At 36.5% G+C, this 20,449-nt stretch overlaps 1 protein-coding gene across 6 annotated transcripts; it reads right to left on the reverse strand.

Moving 5' to 3' along the window:
* Positions 1–1,774: 1,774 nt before the first annotated feature.
* On the reverse strand, positions 1,775–13,530 carry LOC147551464 (flowering time control protein FCA-like). 6 transcript variants are annotated; one of them, XR_015237582.1, is made up of 19 exons: positions 12,791–13,468; positions 11,966–12,036; positions 11,075–11,153; positions 7,455–7,537; positions 7,218–7,275; positions 6,683–6,750; positions 6,148–6,214; positions 5,446–5,525; positions 5,293–5,357; positions 4,924–4,971; positions 4,717–4,825; positions 4,289–4,369; positions 3,614–4,192; positions 3,168–3,374; positions 2,825–3,055; positions 2,696–2,728; positions 2,509–2,577; positions 2,191–2,371; positions 1,775–2,107 (listed from the first exon to the last, which is right to left on the reverse strand). XR_015237582.1 is itself a non-coding variant. In XM_086669089.1 (19 exons), the coding sequence occupies exons 1-19, from the start codon at positions 13,074–13,076 to the stop codon at positions 2,100–2,102; spliced, it is 2,268 nt and encodes a 755-aa protein (XP_086525215.1). In that variant the 5' UTR covers positions 13,077–13,530; the 3' UTR covers positions 1,775–2,099. The 6 variants fall into 6 exon arrangements, 3 of the variants coding, with proteins under 3 accessions (XP_086525215.1, XP_086525216.1, XP_086525217.1); XR_015237584.1 differs by having other exon boundaries at positions 6,683–6,744; positions 12,791–13,463; XM_086669089.1 differs by having other exon boundaries at positions 2,326–2,371; positions 12,791–13,530.
* Between the last annotated feature and the right edge of the window lie 6,919 nt (positions 13,531–20,449).

Raw genomic sequence — 20,449 nt, forward strand, 5'->3', positions numbered from 1 at the left:
GTTAGAGATCTTGGTAAAGAGATATGACAACTTCAAAGCTCTATATATATGTGTATGTATATATATATATATATATATATATATAGAGATGCTAGAATCACAAAAGATTTTGACAAAAAAAAGTTCTCAGCTGATGTGGCGGTTGTGATTTTCATCTCTCAACGGCCTAGATTTGGTCAAAGTTTGAAACCACACCCGCCACATCAGCTGAGAACTTTTTTTTGTCAAAATCTTTTGTAACTTTATCATTTCCCATATATATATATATATGAGAGAGAGAGTATTGAAAATGATCATAAGCTAGAGATAGTAGGGTTCATGGTCCTCCATGTGACGTTCTCTTTGCTAGGAAAAGTTGGTCTTGTGCTTCAATGCTATATTTGCTACTTCCATCTGATTTACACACACACAGACAGAGATATATATATATATATATATATATAGAGAGAGAGAGAGAGAGAGAGAGATGTAGATATCCATGCAGTTAGGTATAGAGATATGGAGTACCCAATATATTAAGATGTAAGGTCACCAAAGTACTCCTAGCAAAGATATGGAGTAATAAACAGAGATACACAAACTTAGACCCTTTATTCTATTACCATTTTTTCGTATGTACAATACATAAAATGGAGCTGTAACTTAGTATATTCGGTACTTCTGTGTGGAGAAAGAAGACAACTGCTACTCGAATTAGGGTTTTAAAAGCTCCCCCGAAATGTTACTGACGCTCTCTTTCCTCACCCTCGCCCCCGAAATGTTACTGACGCTCTCTTTCCTCACCCTCGCCCCCGAAATGTTACTGACGCTCTCTTTCATCAATTGCGCGCCAATAACACCTTAAAGGAACACCTTCAAAATCACCCTTGGAATTAACCCACGTACCGTGTTAACCAGATTATGTTGTCCATTTCGTCTCCCTAGTGCCAGTAAACTTGTTATCAATTTCAACAGAATCACTCCATAGCCTGTACATTGCCCCATTGATTAGGTTACATTTTGTCAACTTTCACGTTTCCACCACCACTGTGAGAGAGAGAGAGAGTGAGAAAAGAAAAGCCGCGAAGAAAGAGGAAGAAAGAAAGAGACTTTTTCTAACGAGAGAAAGGACCGACGGGCCACCCACGGTGACCTACTCCAGCAGATTCTTTCACCCCAAATAGAGACAGCATTTAAAAAGAGGTTATTTTTGGTTGTGAAAAGTGAAAAGCGAAAAGAAAAACGGTGGTTGTAACGTTACTTGTTTTCAAACTCTGTCAGTAAAGGGGTTCGCCTGAAACCCTTGAAGGAGAGAGAACGAAATAATGGGAGGGGGAAAGTGGTCGCCCGCCATGATGGTCAGATGGTGAAAAAGAGGAAGAAGAGAACAAAGAAAGGTTCTCCAAGAGAACACACACACACATTATATATATATATATATATATATATATATATATATATATATATATATATAAAATTCTTAAATCTTAGAATTGGGCCTTTCTAGCATAATGAAGCAAAACAAGATCGACTAGTTACTAACAGGTTCTGCCCGAAAACCATTTGTGCCTCCGGAACATCCACCTTGCCTTTTCTCAGACCGTGTCCTTGATACTGTTAAGTGAGCAATGAGCTCGACGTCTCAACGTTCACATCTTGCGTGAAGGCGACCTGGGCCTAAAAGCACGTGTGCCCGAAACCAAACACTCCCTCTCGAAAAGACAATATCCTTAAACCATAAACAATATGAAATGAATGGATGTCATAGAAAACTCCTTAACAAAAAAAAAAAAGATGTCATAGAAAACAAAGTTATATAAATAATGCGAGCTAAGTGATTGTCATCCTTAATTTAACAGCACAACATTATCATGAAAAACTCCTCAAGTTTACATAAAAAAGATGATAATATGAAGTTAATACTACTCTTCATCCTTTTACTTCCCATCTTTTACTTTTTTCCTTATGGTGAAGATAGATATAACAGAGAGAGATGGAAAAACCTTCCAAAGGGAGAAAACCAAAACTTAACAACACTACAGTCAAATGTACTTCCCAATTAGCGAAGTGAGCTTCCTGTCCTGCACTTTGCCGTTTGCCCCAGATCAAAGTTCTCTAAATCATGCTCCTGAGAGTAGGAAAAATTTACTAGTTTTTGTGAGGTTACAATATCAAGGAAATACTAAAATGGGAATGGCATGATTTTTCGACCTCTGTCAAATGTTCATTGATAAAAGTGAATGTTGCATGGAGTACGTAATGGGAAACGGAGGAAAGAGTCGTTATCAGGATTCAAAAACATCTTCGAGTTTACAGTGGAACTCGTTAAGAAGAGCAACAGTCAACCTGTAGGCTTGTTCTTCCACATCCACTCTTGTGCCGCCTGCGGCCCCTGAAAAAGTTAAAGCAAGGGAAAGAAATCAGAGGAAATGAAGAACAAGGAAACCGAGACTAGGAATTGATCTTCCATGTCAAGCCATACAAAACAGAACTTGATGGCATGATTAGTATCAAGTTAGTATTCGATACCTGCTGGCGAACACGAGCTAGATCGGCCCCTGAACTAGCCAGTGCCTGTGCTCGTGCAAAACCAGGTTCCTGCAAAGATAAACTATGAAGAACCGACACAGGAACGCATACTTTCTAATAAGGCAGCTAATGAAATCATTATAAGAAACTCAGTATACTCTCTAATTCTAGACGATTATGGACTTACCAGAGCATTTTGATGACCAACATGACCAGAGACCTGGTACTTGAAAATGCAAAATACAGTCATGCTATGATAAAAAATCAAGAAAACTACTAGTATATATTGCACAATAACAGATAGAAAACCACCGACCGCTGACGATAAGGAAGGTTGCTGGAACAGCAATTGTTGCTGCTGACGCATCTGTGGTTGAAAATTTTGTTGTGTTTGAGAGACTTGTCGGGTCGAAAGAACGTGCGGGTGTGTCTGAGTCTGTGCCTGAGAATGAAGTTGTTGAACAGGGGGCTCATGTTGATGCTGTAATTTTTGTTCCTGTTGTCGTTGTTGTTGTTCAAACAAGGTCAACTCCTCAGGCTTCTCCCACTACAGATACATTCGGAGGAGTTTGCCATAGGCCCAGAACAGCGTTTTAGAATCCCAGAAACCACAGGAGATAAGCAAAAACTACTAATTACACCAAAGAGAAGGAATTTACCCGACTTTCACTCGTTATACTGTTATGATAGTACTTGAATCCTTCAGGGGATATATGCTCTGTCCAATTACAAGTAGGAGGAGCCGCCCCTTGCACAGCAGGAGCAGTAGGAGGAGCAGATGTTGTTGAGGGTGCAGGTACAGCAGCTGCAGTGGCAACAGTACGAGCATCCGCATGTCCTTGTTCGATGCTTCCTGTCCATGTAGACTGCGAGGAAAATACACAATCATAAGCTATAGTAGTATAGTCTATCTGTCTATGAACCTTCCTAAAACTGTTAGACGCAAATGGAAGTCCACAAATACAAAAGACAAGCTTAATCTGTTTCTGAAACAGAACTGTAGACTACATGAACCTAAAACCAAGATACCGTCTACTGGTACAAAAAGTGGCTCAGATCCAACAACTGGTCAATCGAAAAAGGTGGTATTATAAGTTTGCAGAACCTGTTGTTTGCCTGGCTGGGAACTCGACTGCTGATTTAGACTTTGGCCTGATTGTTGCATCATATGCAACTGCTGTTGCAATTGAGAAAATGCTTGTTGTGATGATTGAAAGCTGGCTTGTAAAGCTTCTCTCTGTTGAGATAACATCTGCGCTAGCTGAGAAGGTGATTGTTGCGAAGGCTGATGCAATTGTTGCTGAATAGCAGGTACAGGCATATGTTGTTGGTCTGCCGTTGAAAGACTACCTTCTTGTTGGTTCAGAGGGATTGGATGTTGTGTCGCAGAGGCATTCTGCTGGACCTGAGGATGAGAAACCGACACTTGACCACTTGAATTAAATATACGTTGTGGTGGCAATGCCTGATTGGTGGAAGATCGAGCAGCAGAATTAGATATTTGAATCTGCTCCGAAGACAAAGTTGATGGCAGTGAAGTTTGTGTCTGTGGATAAGATATTGGTGTATGATGTGGTTGTAGTTGTATTGGAGCCAGCAAGTCTGGGGACGATTGAAGTGGCTTTTGTAGAGGCGATATTTGCTGTCCAGGTGTTGGTGCTTTCAACATTGATGGGTTGAAACTCTAAATGAAAGCAGCAGGCGATGCCAGAGATTAGTATATCTTTACAAGATTAGGGTTACTACAGCAGGTTGGAAGAAATAATTAATCAAAACATACCTGCTGAGAGATAGAAGGTAAAGGTGCAAGTGCCGGACGGAAACCGTTTGAAGGACCGCCAAAGCCTCCCAAAGGACCACTCTGAGGTATTTTGAAAATCAACAATAAAATAAAAGACTAAGATAAACAGAAATGACAAGGGGTACGAGGTTAATGTGGGTGGAACTTCATTTTACTGGGATATACATAAATATCAGAAGAGAGTGCCTAACTTTTATGTTTGAAACCATATTAATGTCTATCTTTCGTGGCGGTTGTTGTTAAAACAGAAAAATTTGCCCATTTCGCCCGAAATCTCTCCACATTTTATTCCTTGATTGAGATTCAGTGGCCTCTAAGACTACAATCACTCCATAAGTCCACGGACAGAGAAGTCAAACTGACAAAAGCTAAACTATATGCGGCAAATCCCAGGATTAGGTTCTTACTGTAGCGGACAAAACGGGCGAGACCCCACCGCTGGGAACCAACTTCACGCCAAAATCATGGGCAGTAGCATCAGAAGAACGTATAGGATCAACAAGATTTGACGCTGGCCTGCAACAAGTGAATGTAAGAACATATAGGATATGCCAAAATAGAATGTTGGAATAAATTATTGAACTTCACTACAAAATACAAATGTGAAGACAGACCTAAAACTCGATGTTACTTGAGAGCGGGGGCCGAAAGCAGGAGCACCCCTGAGAAGCACAAAACAGAAACTAATTAGACACTGTTACATGAAATAAAAGTAGTCTTATATTGCTGTCACAAAGCGCCAGCTGGATAGGATCCCTTCATGATCAAAAGAACTACATAAAGCTCATTAAAGTAGCTCCTTTACGATGTTCTATAAACACTTGAAAGAGAAATTTAGTCAGTTTCTTTTCAACTACAGGGAGCTCAAATACCTGAATAAATAATATATGGCCCTCATATACTTGACGAAAACAGACTGCATAAGATCTAAAGATCTAGTACATAAAGAAACAAGAAATAAGAAAGAACATATAAATTGCTACCTGGAATCTCCAGGCCTAGGCTTCTTAGGATCGGCAAACCGAACTATTAATGGCTGGTCACAGCCCTGTCACCAGTAAGCAAGTCCAGTTTAATGAAATTTTCAAGAACGCGAAAACAAGGAGCACGTGTATAACTATAATTTCAAAGCTTACTCTCATCAAATAGATTCCGCTGAGAGCGTTCATAGCTGCGACTGCCATATCTCTTTGAGAAAATGTAACAAATCCACATCCTTCCAATATATACAACAAATGAATCAGGAAAGTACTGACAAGAACTATTGATCCAAAACTCATGACTTAAAATGATCAGAAACTTGTACCCAAACAGAGGGGGTGGCAAATAACAAAATATCCTGCCTGTGCTGTATATGAGAACTAGTTCATGGTTCTCTTCGGAGAGAAAATGCATTTACATGCCAATATTAACATAAAGGATGACTTTCACTATCTGAACTATTATGCTTTCACCATTTTTAAAATGCTTTCCATCAAAAACGTTAAGAAAAACGTTTTCCAGCAAAAACGTTAAGAAAAACATTTTCCAGCAAGCAGAATAAGAAAACTATAATTTGGAACGAGTATTTTTAGGCCATCCAGGTCTATCTTTAATTCTTTATCCCAAGTGGTTATCTAGGTTAGAATCAGAAACATCTAACATTGTGGGTAAAAACGGGCAGACAGGATAGTTTCTTCCCATTCTGCAGTTATGGCTTCATGAAATAGAACCAGATATAGTCAATATCACAAAGATGGAACATGTAGAGAAATTTTTAGAGTGGGTGCTGCCTTCTAACAACCAAAACAGTGTCATCTGAAGGGCGAGACACACAATTCCATATTGATAAAACGTACCACGACTTTGCTTCAGTTCATCCCGCATAATGTAGACATCCTCAACCCGGCCATAAGGAGCAAAAATCTGACAATAAGAAAGGGCAACGATAATTTGTGATAGTTCTTGACACTAGATCCACAGAAATAGTAGATATAATTACTACGAGTGACATGGGATCTGAGGATAGCGAGTAATGAACCATGTGAGGGAAAAAATAAGTTTCTGGGGAAGTGCAAATATCGAGGAAAGTTTATTACACAGGCATGGTAGAATAGTGCAAACTGCAACATCTATTTCTCACCACATCTTTGCAAACTGATTCTATGTTATATGCAGTTGAAAGTCCAGGTTCTAGACTTCCAATACTAACTGAGACTGAAATTTTTCCATAAATAAGAAACCATATCAATCCTCGCAACTGAGATCAGTTTTGCAACTAGCAGCAACTAGGATGTGGCTGGAACAGACCAAAGGGTATATACTTAACATATTTGTTTTCTCAACGAAAACTGCAATTAATTAACTGCTCTCAGAGTTATGAGTGAAACATACTTCCTCAATTTCTTTCGTCGTAGCGTGTTTGTTCAAAGAACCAACAAACAACTTGTGCTCAACTGTACCTACCCAAAAAAACACAATGTCAACAAAGAAAAGGAAGAGAAATGTACAAAACAAAAAAAATAGAAACTTGTGGATACAAGATAAGTGAAGCAGTGTCTCCAATTCCTCGAAATACAAAGTCTACTGTTACAAAAATAATTGTCCTTAGGACATAAGAACCTTAAGGCCGAAGAAAAATACTGACTCGTTAGAGCAACTGCCCACAAACCACAATCAGCTATGCAACTTGTGTGAGTAAGGCATATGATACAACATGACTACTGTTTGGCCAAACAATCACCAGATATCGGAGTATAACTATACAGTTATGCAATCACCAGTTCAACTACTACTGTGAAGGTTTCTTATTGGTAAGAAGCAAGTACTACAACAATAGGAAGATTTTAATAAATTTACAGTTCTATACATATATACTATAATATTTATGAAATTCAGAAACTAAATTGCTTCTGAGAGGAAGACAGACCATTGCCAAGGCGCTCCCGCTCCCCGTCGGCATATCTAACTTGGATAGGGCCCACTCCCTGGTGGAAGCATATACAGATTGTCAAACACTACAACACTTGTTAAGGTCGGTTAAAAGAGACCAATAATAAACTCACGCCAGGCTAAGCGTACTACCCAGTCCCTGGGAGGGGCAAATACAGATCAAACACTAGAACACTTGTTAAGGTGGCTTCAAAGAAACCGGTAATAAACTCACCCCAGGCAAAGTGTACTGGTTGTGCAAAGCTCTGATGGCCCTGTCAGCGTCCTCTGAAGTTGCATATTTTATGAAACAACATCCTGTAGAGGTAAAATGGACATGCATAACCATCTGGAATAGTACAAACCAACAGCCAGGTGGTATGGCTGCGGAGAATGGACTCTGAAGATATAAAGGTCACATGCATAACGCATCTGAAATAAGTGGGGCCACATAAGAAAAAAATAAGAAGACTTTTGTGCTACAAGTGTTACTTCAAATAGCAAGAAACACAAACACACACTATCCAGGAAAAGAAGACTAACAACACGGCTCTGCTGACATCCACACTATAATAACTTTTTGTGCTCTAGCACCGTGTTTCTGCTCATATGAGCACTAAACTATAGATTATCAACCGTTGGTGACATAAAACACACACACAGTACGCTCAATCAAAACTGCTTGGCATCATATGTCAACCATGACCACCGTAAAATATAGCTCCTTCAGTTTATTACAACAAAAGATTGAAGTAGACAACAAAAAGAAGATTCGCCAACTACTAATAGCTAAAGAGGTCAAAAGAGTAGCTCTTCCTCATCACAAGCAAAATACTTGGTCTGACACATCAAGGACATCAATCTGCCTCACATTACAATTTCAGAACATCCACAAAATCCAAATAAAAAAACATAGCCAGCTTACCAAGCACCCATATCCATACAACATTCTTTTTTGAATACTTTGATTTAATTCCATACAACATTTCATCAGGTAACAAGCCGATAAAACCATTCAACTTGCACATTTAAAGGGGATGGTGGTCTCAAAATGAGATGATACAATACCAAATGAAGTAATTAAACATCAAAGTTATTACTGGAAAGACAACATCTAGTGTTGAGTTTAGAATATCAAGGAGAAAGAATTAGTTGAACTGATCCAGATACGTAAACCAAGAGAACTAAACCACATTCATTGTCTGTGGATATGTAAAAGAAGATGGTTAGAATTTCAAATGCTGACAGGAAACTGAGGAATGTTAGCGCTGAAGCGTTACTACTACTAGAATAACAACAAGTTCACCATGTTATCACTTATGGTCCTAGTCCTCCACCCCATCTAAAACCTACGTACTTGCGAGAACCATCAAAGGAGAACGAGTACATGACAGAATACATCTAAAGAAGTTCCAAAACACTCGAGTGCCTCTAGTGGGTAAGCTCGGTCCTGTTTATAACATAAGGTAGCTATACCGCTTATACTCTTGACAATTCAGTCAATGAGTCAAGCACATAAGCATATATTACAATAATTAATATGACGAACTATAGCCACATACACGCATAATGTGCATAATTACTTCACGAACCAAAAAAAGAAAAATAAACAGAATTCTGGGGATAGTATAGCAAACTCCCACATTAAAATTTAGGCGTGAAGCAGGCACCATAGGACACTAAGACAATACTGCGTAAATTTGGTTTATAAACCGTCACAAAACTTAACTGCATCCACCACCATCCCACCTGGATATTAATCTAGCACTGAAGAGACGATGACATTCCACAAGCATGGAACCAATTATGTTAGAAACCTCAATAAGTAAGGAATGGAAATAAATCGAGTATTTAGAGATAAATCCAATCCCACCAGATTTAAAATTTCTGACCCAATTCCAGACCTGTATTTCTATATATATGAAAAGTTTGATGTCAACAGCATCTTCACCTCAAAGGATAAACTGAAACAAAAATGACATCTGCCACAAACTATATACAATCACACCCATAAGAGAAGTCAGAGAGTGGGGTATTCCACAAGCAGGTCCTACGCGCCGTAATTAAACGAGAGTTTACTGTTAGAAAGGCCAGCCAACATCATAAAATTTAACCAATACAAAAACCTCACGTTACAAAAAAAAATACAAAATCTAAAAACCTGTTATTGCCATATACTCAAGGATCTAGACCACAAAAGCATGAAAGATAGTAAAAAAAAAAAAATTAGAGGTCTAAGACTCCTCTCAAGTCTTAGTAGAAACCAACACCAAAAATCCCATCGGCAATACACCAGTATAATATACTCTAGCTGAAAGAAATATGCCTAACCACATTCATTTAGTTCCCATGCATCTAAAAGGTAGAGAGGGTCAGGAATTACTGCTAAACATTAACAATCATAAAGTCCAACTACATCACATCATAATGAGTATCATTCGAAGTAAAAGAAAATATTGTTAACTTATCACATCAGAATGTCTGGCCATGGCAGCATTTTTTATCTTCTCCCAATTTATACAAAAGGCAACAAAACCACTGCATAAGATAACAAGTCTTTAATAGAAACCAACAACAACAACAATGCCATTGATAATAGTAACACCATACATAACCATTCATTTAATTGCAATGCATCCAAAAGGTAAACAAGGATTAATGTTAAACCTAAACGATGAACTTCCCACTACATCACCACCGTAAAAGTTCTTGACATCATAATGAGGATTATTTCGAAGTAATGGAGAATTATTGCTAACTAAACGAATATATATCTCAAGTCTTCACCCCATTTAGATAACATTTCTACATAGAATGAAGTAACAAAATCACTGCACAACATAATAAAAATTAATAGTCTGATTGATATTAGCAACACCATCTTAATAGAATAATAGGATATACACTAGCTGAGAAAAAGTATGGACAACCACATGTTTTTTAACTGCAATGTGTCCAAAAGGCATACAAGGATTACTGCTAAAACTTAAGCATCAAAAAACCAATTACATCACCACTAATTTTCATCACATCATAATAAGGATTATTTCAAAGGAAACGAAAATCATTGCTAACTAATCACATCAGAATGTCTGAGCATGTCAGCATTATAAATCTTCTCTCCCATTTAGATCACATTCATTTATAGAATAAAAAGCAACAAAACCACTCCATAAGATAATAATACCAATCATTCATCCCTATATATCAAGCAGAATCTGTGTATCAGATAATGCCTACCAATAACTAGAACACTCAGATGGTAAAGATACGAAATAGGATGCATCACCAACCTAAATAGTCATCGAACGGGGCGGGTAAGCAATATAGACCATTCAGGGTAAATTCTATTTCGTAACCAACAACATAAAACCACATAAATCCTCCATATTGCACAATATGGTGTTTAATATCTGTTTAAACCCAACGACCAGCATATGGTTTCCGTTTATTGTACAACAGTTGTACAAGAATAAACAACTTGACATGTAAACACTACAGTTTTGACAATGGAACATTCCAATTAAAAAGATTTGCTGGGTCACAAGAAACTCTGCCGCTGCAGTGACCAGTGAGTGGTAAAGAACAGATCTATTTGACTTTCTTCCAGTTCCAAAACTCCGAGTGCTAGAGATGTAACTCGTTTTTTAGTAGGTTTCCATGGTCTTCCATTCTTCTTGACATGAAGCGGAATAAAGGAAAGGGTGGAAACCAAAACCGAAATCTCCAAAAATAGATGCAAAATCTAATTGAGACATGACCTTAATTTTTGCTCCCTTCAGCCCCTAAAAGGACCTGAAAAGAGACATAAATGTAAACCCAAACAATTTATAAAATATAAGCATTTTCACATACCTTGTTGTTGACCAGTCCTCTTATCCTTGATCAGGGCAACCTCAATGAGATTTCCATGTTCCTTAAACAACGGTCGGATCTGAAACAAAATTGGCAAATGATCAATTGGGATAGAAAGAATGTAGTCTAAATACAGCTGCAATAAGCCTCATAAGAAATAATGTAAGGCAACCACAAATCTCCTATAAAAGAATAACCCGGGATGAAAACATTGATATTATTGAAAGATTACCACATCTCCATAAATATAGAAAGGTCACTCTACAATTTCGACAATGGAAGTATCAGCGAAAGAAAAGTAAATTAAGAGTTTCACTTACTAAAGCTGAAACTGTAGCTGATTGGAAAGAAGAAAGGATGTTATTGTTCCTACTTGAACCCAAAGGATCATGGAACGTTTTCATAGGTCACACACGAGAAAAAAAAAGTCTAGAGAAGGCATGTATCTCATGAAGGCAAGAAAATGATAGATTGATATATCAAATATTTTCGAAGGCGTTTTCTAGGGCGTCTAGAAACCCCGGAGAACATGTTCAAAATTTTGTCGCTTAGGACCGACTTCATATTTACTTCTTTTCTGTTCATTTTGAATCTTTAATGTTGTGTTAAATATTTGAACATTGCGTATCAAAGTCAGTATATATATATTATACAGGCAACGAAGTAACAAACATGAATATTTGTGAAAAGATAACAAAAATACATGTAAAACGAGGAGGAAAAGACCCTTCAGCCATGAGCATTGGCAAGGCGAGAGGCTCACCGCCTCGCCTAAAGCCTCAAACATAAAATACAGCGGAAAGGTGGAAATATCAAGCTATAGGTGAACAAGATATACTCTTTTGTTAAGATAAAGTGCGAAAGCAAGAGATACGATCAAGTAGAACTTACATCTTCTTCTGTGATTGTCGTAGGAACAGATCCAACAAAGAGTTTGGCAAATCCTCCACCGCCAGTTTTATCTATGAAACCCAGGAAATAGAACCTTGAGAACATACAATTATTATATTGTAAAGCCAGAAGTAAGGAAACAAAGTAATCCAACGGATCCCAAATACTCAATATCAAGCTAATACGTTATGTAAAACATCTACAATATAAGAAGGATCCATTCTAAATTCTCCATACCATATCACACACTCCCAGTGGCATCCTAGGATATAACTAGTAAGCTGGGAGGAGAGAAGACTAACTTCAAGTCTTTAAGATACATATGAGACATACGGAGTGAAAGGAAGAAAGGTAATAGATTTTCATATCTCACTCGTTAGTAGCCATTCAGGTTTCGATTCTTGGAAGATACCCGTATGTGTGAAGATGGGTCAGCTGATGATGCATTTCAATTATGATTTTTACCTATTCACCTCTACAAAATCAGTAGGTTCAGATGCAATACCCAAAACACGGTTCAAGGATTCTATCTAGGTAGGGTGCGAAAATGAGAACGGTGAAAGAAAATTAAAATTAATTAAAAAGTCAAGTTAGGGGATGTGGGGATCCAGAAATGAAAGCAAATACAGATGGAATCATAGAACCTACAACTATTTGCCCAATTGCTGTTTAACTGAATTAGAAGTTTAGGGTGACAACTTAAAAGCCTATAATTAACAACTACTTAGTAAGTGAAACTATCAAAACCTTGATTAGCACTTAACAGAGCCCTAATTTCCGAATATCATCAAAAACACGGATCGCACAAAAGAGTGAAGTGCATACCTTGATGAAATCCTCCACTTTCAGAGAAAGAAAACCCTCTTTTCTGCCCCGAAAGAGGCATAGGATTACTACCCCCATTACCACCGAAGCCACCAAACCTTGGTCTGAATTCGCCGCCGCCATCAGCGCCACCGTGAGGATGATATGGAGGAGTACTAGCGACGTGGTGATGCTGATACTGCCCCCCGCCGCCACCACCAGTGGAAAATCCACCTCTAGAGTTGGTAGGGTGTCTATTATCCTGACGGAAGTGACTATTACCATCAAAAGAAGACCTAGAAGTCATTCTTCGAGAATCCCTATCTGTCTCTGGATAATTACCAGAGCCTTCTTCCCTGTACCTATCCAGATTCGTAAATTAGACTGAAGATTATAGAAAGATCTAAACTTGCAGGAAGGTGCCTGAATTTCAAGGGCGCGAAGAGAAGGTTAGAGAGAGATAGAGAGAGAGGGGGATCAAAATCCGAAATTGGGAGCTAAAAATTTCAATGGCGCGAGAAGGTGAAATCCCACGGGTTAGATAATGTAGAAAGAGAGCGAGTCACAATCTCTCGAGAGTCGTGTGATATAAAAGTACATCATGAACGTCTGCCAGGCAGATCGTGCGGCTTTGGTATTACGCGGGCCTCTTTTCCCGTTTTATTGCGAGGCATGAAAAGCAAATACCTAAGCTAATTCGACCGAGGCGCCCAGCCCAGAACCTATGTACTTCCGTTCTCCATTGACCCCGACCTTGTCCAAGTGTCACGTGCATATTCTTGAGCATGCATATGATGTGACGAGTGCTAGGAGAGCACGTACGAGCATACAGGCTGTAGGGCCGAATACGAGGTCGAGTAGGGCAAGAGTGCCAAGCAAGCTTCCTTAGGCCATGCACGGGGACATCCGTGGCATTCAAGACTTTGTCAAGGATACGAAGGGTCATTTGGACGAGAGTATGCCTGGTTAAAAGGATTGATGTTTCCTTGTGGAAATAGGCAAAACAAGAAGTTTGCACCTTAGGAGGGGGTGGTCTCCCTTCCTCATATGCATCCAGCATATGTCAAGACCTCGTGGATGGGAGCTCGCCCATCCTTAGCATGGTATGCACGAAAGTGAGCATCCTCGTGGCGCAACCCATGAGGCCGGCCTAGCGTATGCGAGAGAAGCATATTGCACGGGTTCCCTTGTCATAGGAAATGGCTCGGGACAGTACCTGGAGATAGGTTACTGCGGGTTCCTTTGGAAGGTGTGTTGCATGTTCTCATGCCATGGCGAGGCGTGCGTCGTGCTAGCATATTCCATAAGGAGGATTGAGCTATTCAAGGGGCCAAGCCTTGAGGTGCTATGTTGGGCATGAGGTAGCTTATTAGAGATGGATGCTCCTATGCCCAATGTCCGGATGGTAACCCGAGATGATAAGGTGCCGGATGTTTGAGACTAGATGGCAAGATCCGCATATGCGGCTTGGTGTGCTCCGCACATATGTTGGTATCCTTTATAGTGGACGAGAGTCTATGACTCAAGGAAGCGTTATACGGGACGGCTCGAGCTATGCTCGTAGGTTGGGACACGTTGGTGTCATGCCGCATTATTGGTTGGGAACCAAGATGACTTGATAGTCGAGATGCTCCGAATATGTTCGGGAAGGCTGGCTATGTGTTAGGAGGGAATACATAGCGCCGCACGGTACGTTAGGATTTGATATTCCGCACTCTCGACCCGTGTCTTTGAGCATAATATGCCGGGTCGACCTAACGGGACAAAAAGGCCGTGACACAAGGGCAAGTTCAATGTGGGGGCTCTGAATTTGGGACCCCCGGGGCTTTTTCCAATTTCAATGTGGGGGTCAGAGAGTCCATGGGTATATAGACCAAAATCATTTTCATAATAGGTATATAGACCAATCTTCCCAAAATATGGACATTTAGTCCTTTTACAATAAGGGCATAAATAACTCATACTTTATTGATAAATACCCTCCATGTCCCTCGTCTAAAAAATCCGGGGTTTTTAAATTTCGGAATGAATCCCGAAAGTTTCCCAAACCAGGAGGTGTGATTTGGGGAAGATATTTAGGTTACAAACTGAAAAGATTTAATAGGAAGTAACGGATCAAGGATATTTTCCAGAAAAGATTTTTCGAAACAGATTTGGAAAACGGATATTTTCCAAAACAGATTTTCTCTCTCATCCTTTCAGATTTGGAAACCAAATCTATATATCACTTTCTCTCACTTAATTTTCAGATTTGGAAAGAGTATATTTTCTGAGATCAATTAGCGTGATTTGGGGGTTAATATTCAAAACATATATATCAACTTTCTCTCACTTAACTTTCATTTTTTACTCATACATAAACACACATCGAATACAAATTATGAAACATGTTCGTAAATTATGTGTTATTTATGACGAGGAAACCATCATTTGTCATGTATACAACGTAATTTATCATATGCGTGTGTGTCATCCATTATGTACCATTGAATACTTAGATTATTTTCTGACATAAATTACTTGTTTTTTATGTCATGTTAGGAAATGTACCATTGAATCCATTATGTACCATTGAATACTTAGATTATACATTATGTACCATAAATTATAGTAACTTGTTAGGAAATGTAAATCTGAAATCATGTTTTTTGTTATAAAGCATGTGATTTATCATAAATTATGTATACTGTATAGTAAATAACACAACCTTTGTACGACTGAAAGGAAATTTTATTGAACAATAATCTGTGTTTTATTGTAAATGAAAAGAACATAGTAGACTAGGTAACTTAAAAACAAACTCCGTCAAAATGTTGCCCGAGCTCTCGATCCTTACTGTCTTTGGTCTTCCAGGTTTACGGCGAATTAAACATGGTAGTGTTTTTGACTCTTCATTAAATGTACATGGTTCATCGAAGTTAGGGGCAGGGTTTATATGTTCCTTGTAAGTCTTCACGTAAGACTCCGTTGTCCAAACAGGATCATAGAAACAATCTTCTTCATCGTAATTTATACTTCTATAGTTTATGTGATGATTCTGTAAGAAATTCCATCAGTGCTGGTTTACTACAAGAAAAAAAAACATATGTATTAGTTAAAAAAAATTATAATCAAATTTACATACATTAATAATGAAACATTTAATAAAAAACAAATGAGATGGATCATAAATAACAGGTACAGATCAATAAATTATGTATAATGTATGGAAAAGTACAATTGTTTATTAGGTTAAGAGAAGTTTTATATGCTTGTCATGGCCACTGTTCTGGTAAAAAAAGGACGTGTAATGTTGGATAAATTTTTCATACTTTACGAACCTTTGATCATTAATACTATCATCTTACGTGAAATGTATGCAAATTGTATCAGAAAGTATGGTAATTTATCGTAACGTAACTGTAATTTTTATTCTGTTACAAGAATCAAAAAGGATAAACATCAAGATATTATTAGCAAATTTTATCAGAAAACATGGAAAGTTATCGTAAAGTACCTGTACTTTATATTCTGTTATAGGAATAAGTGTGGATAATCACAAAGATCAAGAACTGTACGGACAGATGATTCTGATCTGCAAAAAAAACAAAAAAAGAAGAGGATTTAACGTAGATCTGAAGAAATATACAATGAACATTGGAAGGAGAAATAACATACTAACATTGAACAAATCATTAAATAAGAAATAAACATCAAAGATCTTAAAGAATTATGAAAGTTTTAGAGAGAGAAAATATAAATCTTCCATTCGAAGGTAGTTAAGATTACAGCAAAACAGATTCAAAGTTATTGAAATGGAAAACAAGAAAAGAAAGACCTAAATCAAGATTTGATGTTTTCAACGATTCTATATGAATCTTTAACCTATAAAGCAATAAAGATAAGATTTTAAACCTGAATAACAATGGCTAGAATAAAGAGATAAACAGTATAAAACCTAAATAACAATGGAGGTTTTGATGAAAGCTCTTGATTGAATATTAAACAATGAAATTTTTAACAGCTGGTGGTGAGTTTAATTTATGTTTAATGAAGATTTCGTTTTTAGAGAGAGAGATGGAAAGTTACCGGATTTCAGTTACGGAATATTATCAACATAGTAGTTAGTTACAATTCAAACGTGATTGGAGAGAGAAAGTTGAGATAAAAATGGAAAAAATATCTTTAACAGTTTATAATGTAAATCACGTTTTGATATTAAAAAAGGTTAATATAGACATTAAATCTTTAATATGTATTATATGGATTTGTGTTTTCTCTCTAGATGAGACCAAAAGGACTAGATATCCATTTAAATTATTATTTAGGTTTTGAAATCCTTTTTAGGATTATAGAGGACTATATCTCCTATTAGGACCCTATTTTTGGTCTATAAACTCAAAAATATTTCTCAAAATTCAAATTATGCACATGTGTGTGAGATTTGTGTTTTCATTTTCACCCATTAAATTATTGACTTTAATATTTTAAATTGAAGGGAGTTTAAATTTCAAATTTGACCAAATTTTTTTTTTGGGGGGGGGGGGGGGAGTTTCGATTATGTAATTTTGATTATGTATTTCGATTATGTATTTCGATTATGTATTTGCGATTATGTATTTCGGATATTAGGGACACTCAGAGACAAAATGTTCCGTAGATATTTTAAGACATTTCGGAATATTTGTCCGCAGACAAAATGTCTTTATAGATATTTCAAGACATTTGATTTATGAACAAAATGTCTTGGGGACATTTCTTTTTTAGATAACCCAGAATTTTATTCATATGATGAAAATTAATCCAAATATTACATGGTTAAGAGTGTTTTGACTGCTTTAATTACAAAATGGATTTACCAAGGTGAATTACAACATAAACTTACAAAAGTATAGGGCAACATGAAGGTAAAAGAGTACAATATTACAAATACGAATGAAAATACCCTAAAGGTCAGAGAATCGAAAGATCCTAAAGATCTCAGATGAGAAGACCCTAAAGGTCGTAAACTTATTATACTAACATAGCAATTAGTGGACAATTTAGAAATTGGATGAGGCGGTGGATTGAAGTTGTTTTTTGAATACGATATTTTCTTCTTGATGTCGTATATTCGTTGAGTCATTTAAGTATCCAAACCCAACATAAAAAAACTAGGCCGGTGAATTTGAAGAAACCATCTTTAAATTTGGTAACCCTAAAAGAGATAGAGGATTTCCAACACCACTTAAAGATATTTTCATTGGTTCAAGAAGATGGAGATGATTTTTCAAGATCAAAGAGACGTGCACCCATGTTAACACCCTCTTTCCTTTTCTCTTCAACTCGTTGATACTCCTAAAATTGAGACTAGATCTAACATAAAATCAAAATTTGAACTTCCTCTTCAAAAGTGAAGGGGACTTCAGCGAAGGGATTTCCCCCTTCGCCAGAAAAACCAAGATTTTGTGGGATTTGGGTGGAGAGGTTACGGAAATGGCCATGCAGAGAGAATTTTGTGGGATTTGAGTGAGATGACAGGTCCCGGGGACATTTCAACATATTGAATCCATGGACAAAATGTCTAGCGGATATTATTATTATTATTATCTCATCCTTGAAGGACAATTGATAGACATTTATTATTTTAATATTATCATTATTGTCTAACTATATGAAATAATATATTTGTACTAATAGTTCAAGAATATATTTTTTTCGACTTTTGTCGACAAATGTGGATATATGAGGACATTGATGGACAGTTGGTGGACATTTATTATTTTAATATTATCATTATTGTCTAATCATATGAAATAATATATTTATAATACTATTCTAAAAAAATATTTTTTGACTTTCGTAGACATCCGTGAATATTTATGGACATGGATAGACATTTAGTTGATATTTATTATTTTAATATTAATATTGTCTTATCATATGAGATAAAAAAATTAATTAATATTTAAAATATATTTTTCAACTTTCTTAACATCCGTAAATATCTGTGGACTTTGATGGACAATTGGTAAATATTTATTATTTAATATAGTATATTAATAATATAATATAATATAAATAATACAATAATATAGTAATATAATAATAAGATAATATTATGATAATATAATAATTAATATTATTATGTATTATTTGTTATATAATATTAATCTAATTTGATAACCATAATTATTTTTAGGGTCCAAGGGGTTTAGGCCCAAAATAAAATTCAAAAAGGGATTAAGGTCTTATCTCCGCAGAAAAAAGGATTTTAGACTTTTTCCCTTTTAGAAGAAACATTGTTTATAAATAATGTGTTATGTATGACGCATATAAAAAAAGACAACTTATCTTTTTAACAAGCTAAGGCCCAAATAACTTTTGAAAATGTTCTTGAAGGACATTTTTTACAGGCAACACACTTTTTAAGGGTCAAAATTACCCTTTAATTAATTGAAAATACCTGGAAACCCAATTTAAAAAACAGGAAGTTTTCTTAACGAATAAAATGGACGAGTTAGGAAACTTTGAGAAAGCCGAGCTGAATCTCGAGGGTTTGAAATCGATTTTTGCTATAAGATATGTTGATCCATTTTAGGTTTTGGTGATTTAATCTATTTGGTTGTTGTTTGAAGATGATTTTGAGGGTTTTGAGTTAGTTTTTGGTGAAGAATTCTAGAGAGAAAGTTGCAATTTCCTTCATAATTTGCTAGGGTTTCAAAAGTTTTATATACTTTCACTGGAAGGAGAATCTAGTAGAATTTCAAGGTATAATCTAACTTCTTCATTGCTTTAGTTTCATTGAACAATAGATTATGAATGATAAATGATAATCATGAGTTTTGAATGACAATTTGTTTCAAAATAATACTTCATAGTTTCTGAATTATCTCTAATTTATGTTTTAAAACATTATCATGGTTGGAAATATTTACAAGTTCTTCCAAATAGTTTACATTGATTTTGCAGTGCTTTGCACTTCTTTGCAATTACTTCTTTACAGTGCTTATGTTCAAATTTATTTGCTAGGTTAGTTCTGATGTTTTTTCAGTTTTGATGTTTATGTTCAAACTTATTTGTTAGATTTTTATGGAAGTTGTGGAAGTATAGTTGATGCAAGGAATGTGTTTGATAAAATGCTTGAAAAAGATGTTCATTGGAATGCAATGTTAATTGGTTATACAAGATTTGGGTTGGTTGAAATAACTATAAAGTTCTTTGATAAATGCCTGTGAGAAATGTTTCTTCGTGGACAATCATGATAGGTGTTTATGTTCAGATTAAGAATTTCATGAAAACTTGATGTTGTTGATAGTATATATTTTCGAGCAAACCTTGAGAATCGTACATGTAGCTGTGGGTATTGGAGAGTAAACGATTTTCCTTGTTATCATGATCAATGTTGTATTTCAGGTGCAGGTTATAGTCCACATGAATTCATTAGTGATTTCTAGGATGCTTCTCATTATCATGTGTTGTATGAGAAGGTTATTAAACATGTTGTTGATTATGACCTTCCGTATCATCATCCCGACGAGCTTATTGTTTTACCACCGACTGAGAAGAAGAAAGCTGGAAGACCAAGGCAAATGAGGATACCAAACATTGGATCAAAGTGGAATAGGTCGATAAAGTGTAGCGTGTGTCGCACATTTGGTCACAACAAAAAGACTTGTAAACTTAATGTTTGAATAAATTTTCATTATGTTTTACTTTTTA

Source organism: Eschscholzia californica, unplaced genomic scaffold (genome assembly GCF_041429995.1).
Source record: "Eschscholzia californica isolate CP2 unplaced genomic scaffold, dmEscCali1.0.p SCAF_3, whole genome shotgun sequence".
Taxonomy (NCBI): Eukaryota; Viridiplantae; Streptophyta; class Magnoliopsida; order Ranunculales; family Papaveraceae; genus Eschscholzia; species Eschscholzia californica.

Bases quoted from the DNA above. Each gene is read 5' to 3' on its own strand.
- LOC147551464 (XM_086669089.1), bottom strand. From the start codon at position 13,076: ATGACTTCTAGGTCTTCTTTTGATGGTAATAGTCACTTCCGTCAGGAT. The intron at 11,154-11,965 runs GTAAGTTCTACT...ATTTTGTTTCAG, and splicing joins CGACAATCACAGAAGAAGAT to ATCCGACCGTTGTTTAAGGA. The intron at 7,538-11,074 runs GTATGTGAAAAT...TTACCTCTACAG, and splicing joins GAGGACTGGTCAACAACAAG to GATGTTGTTTCATAAAATAT.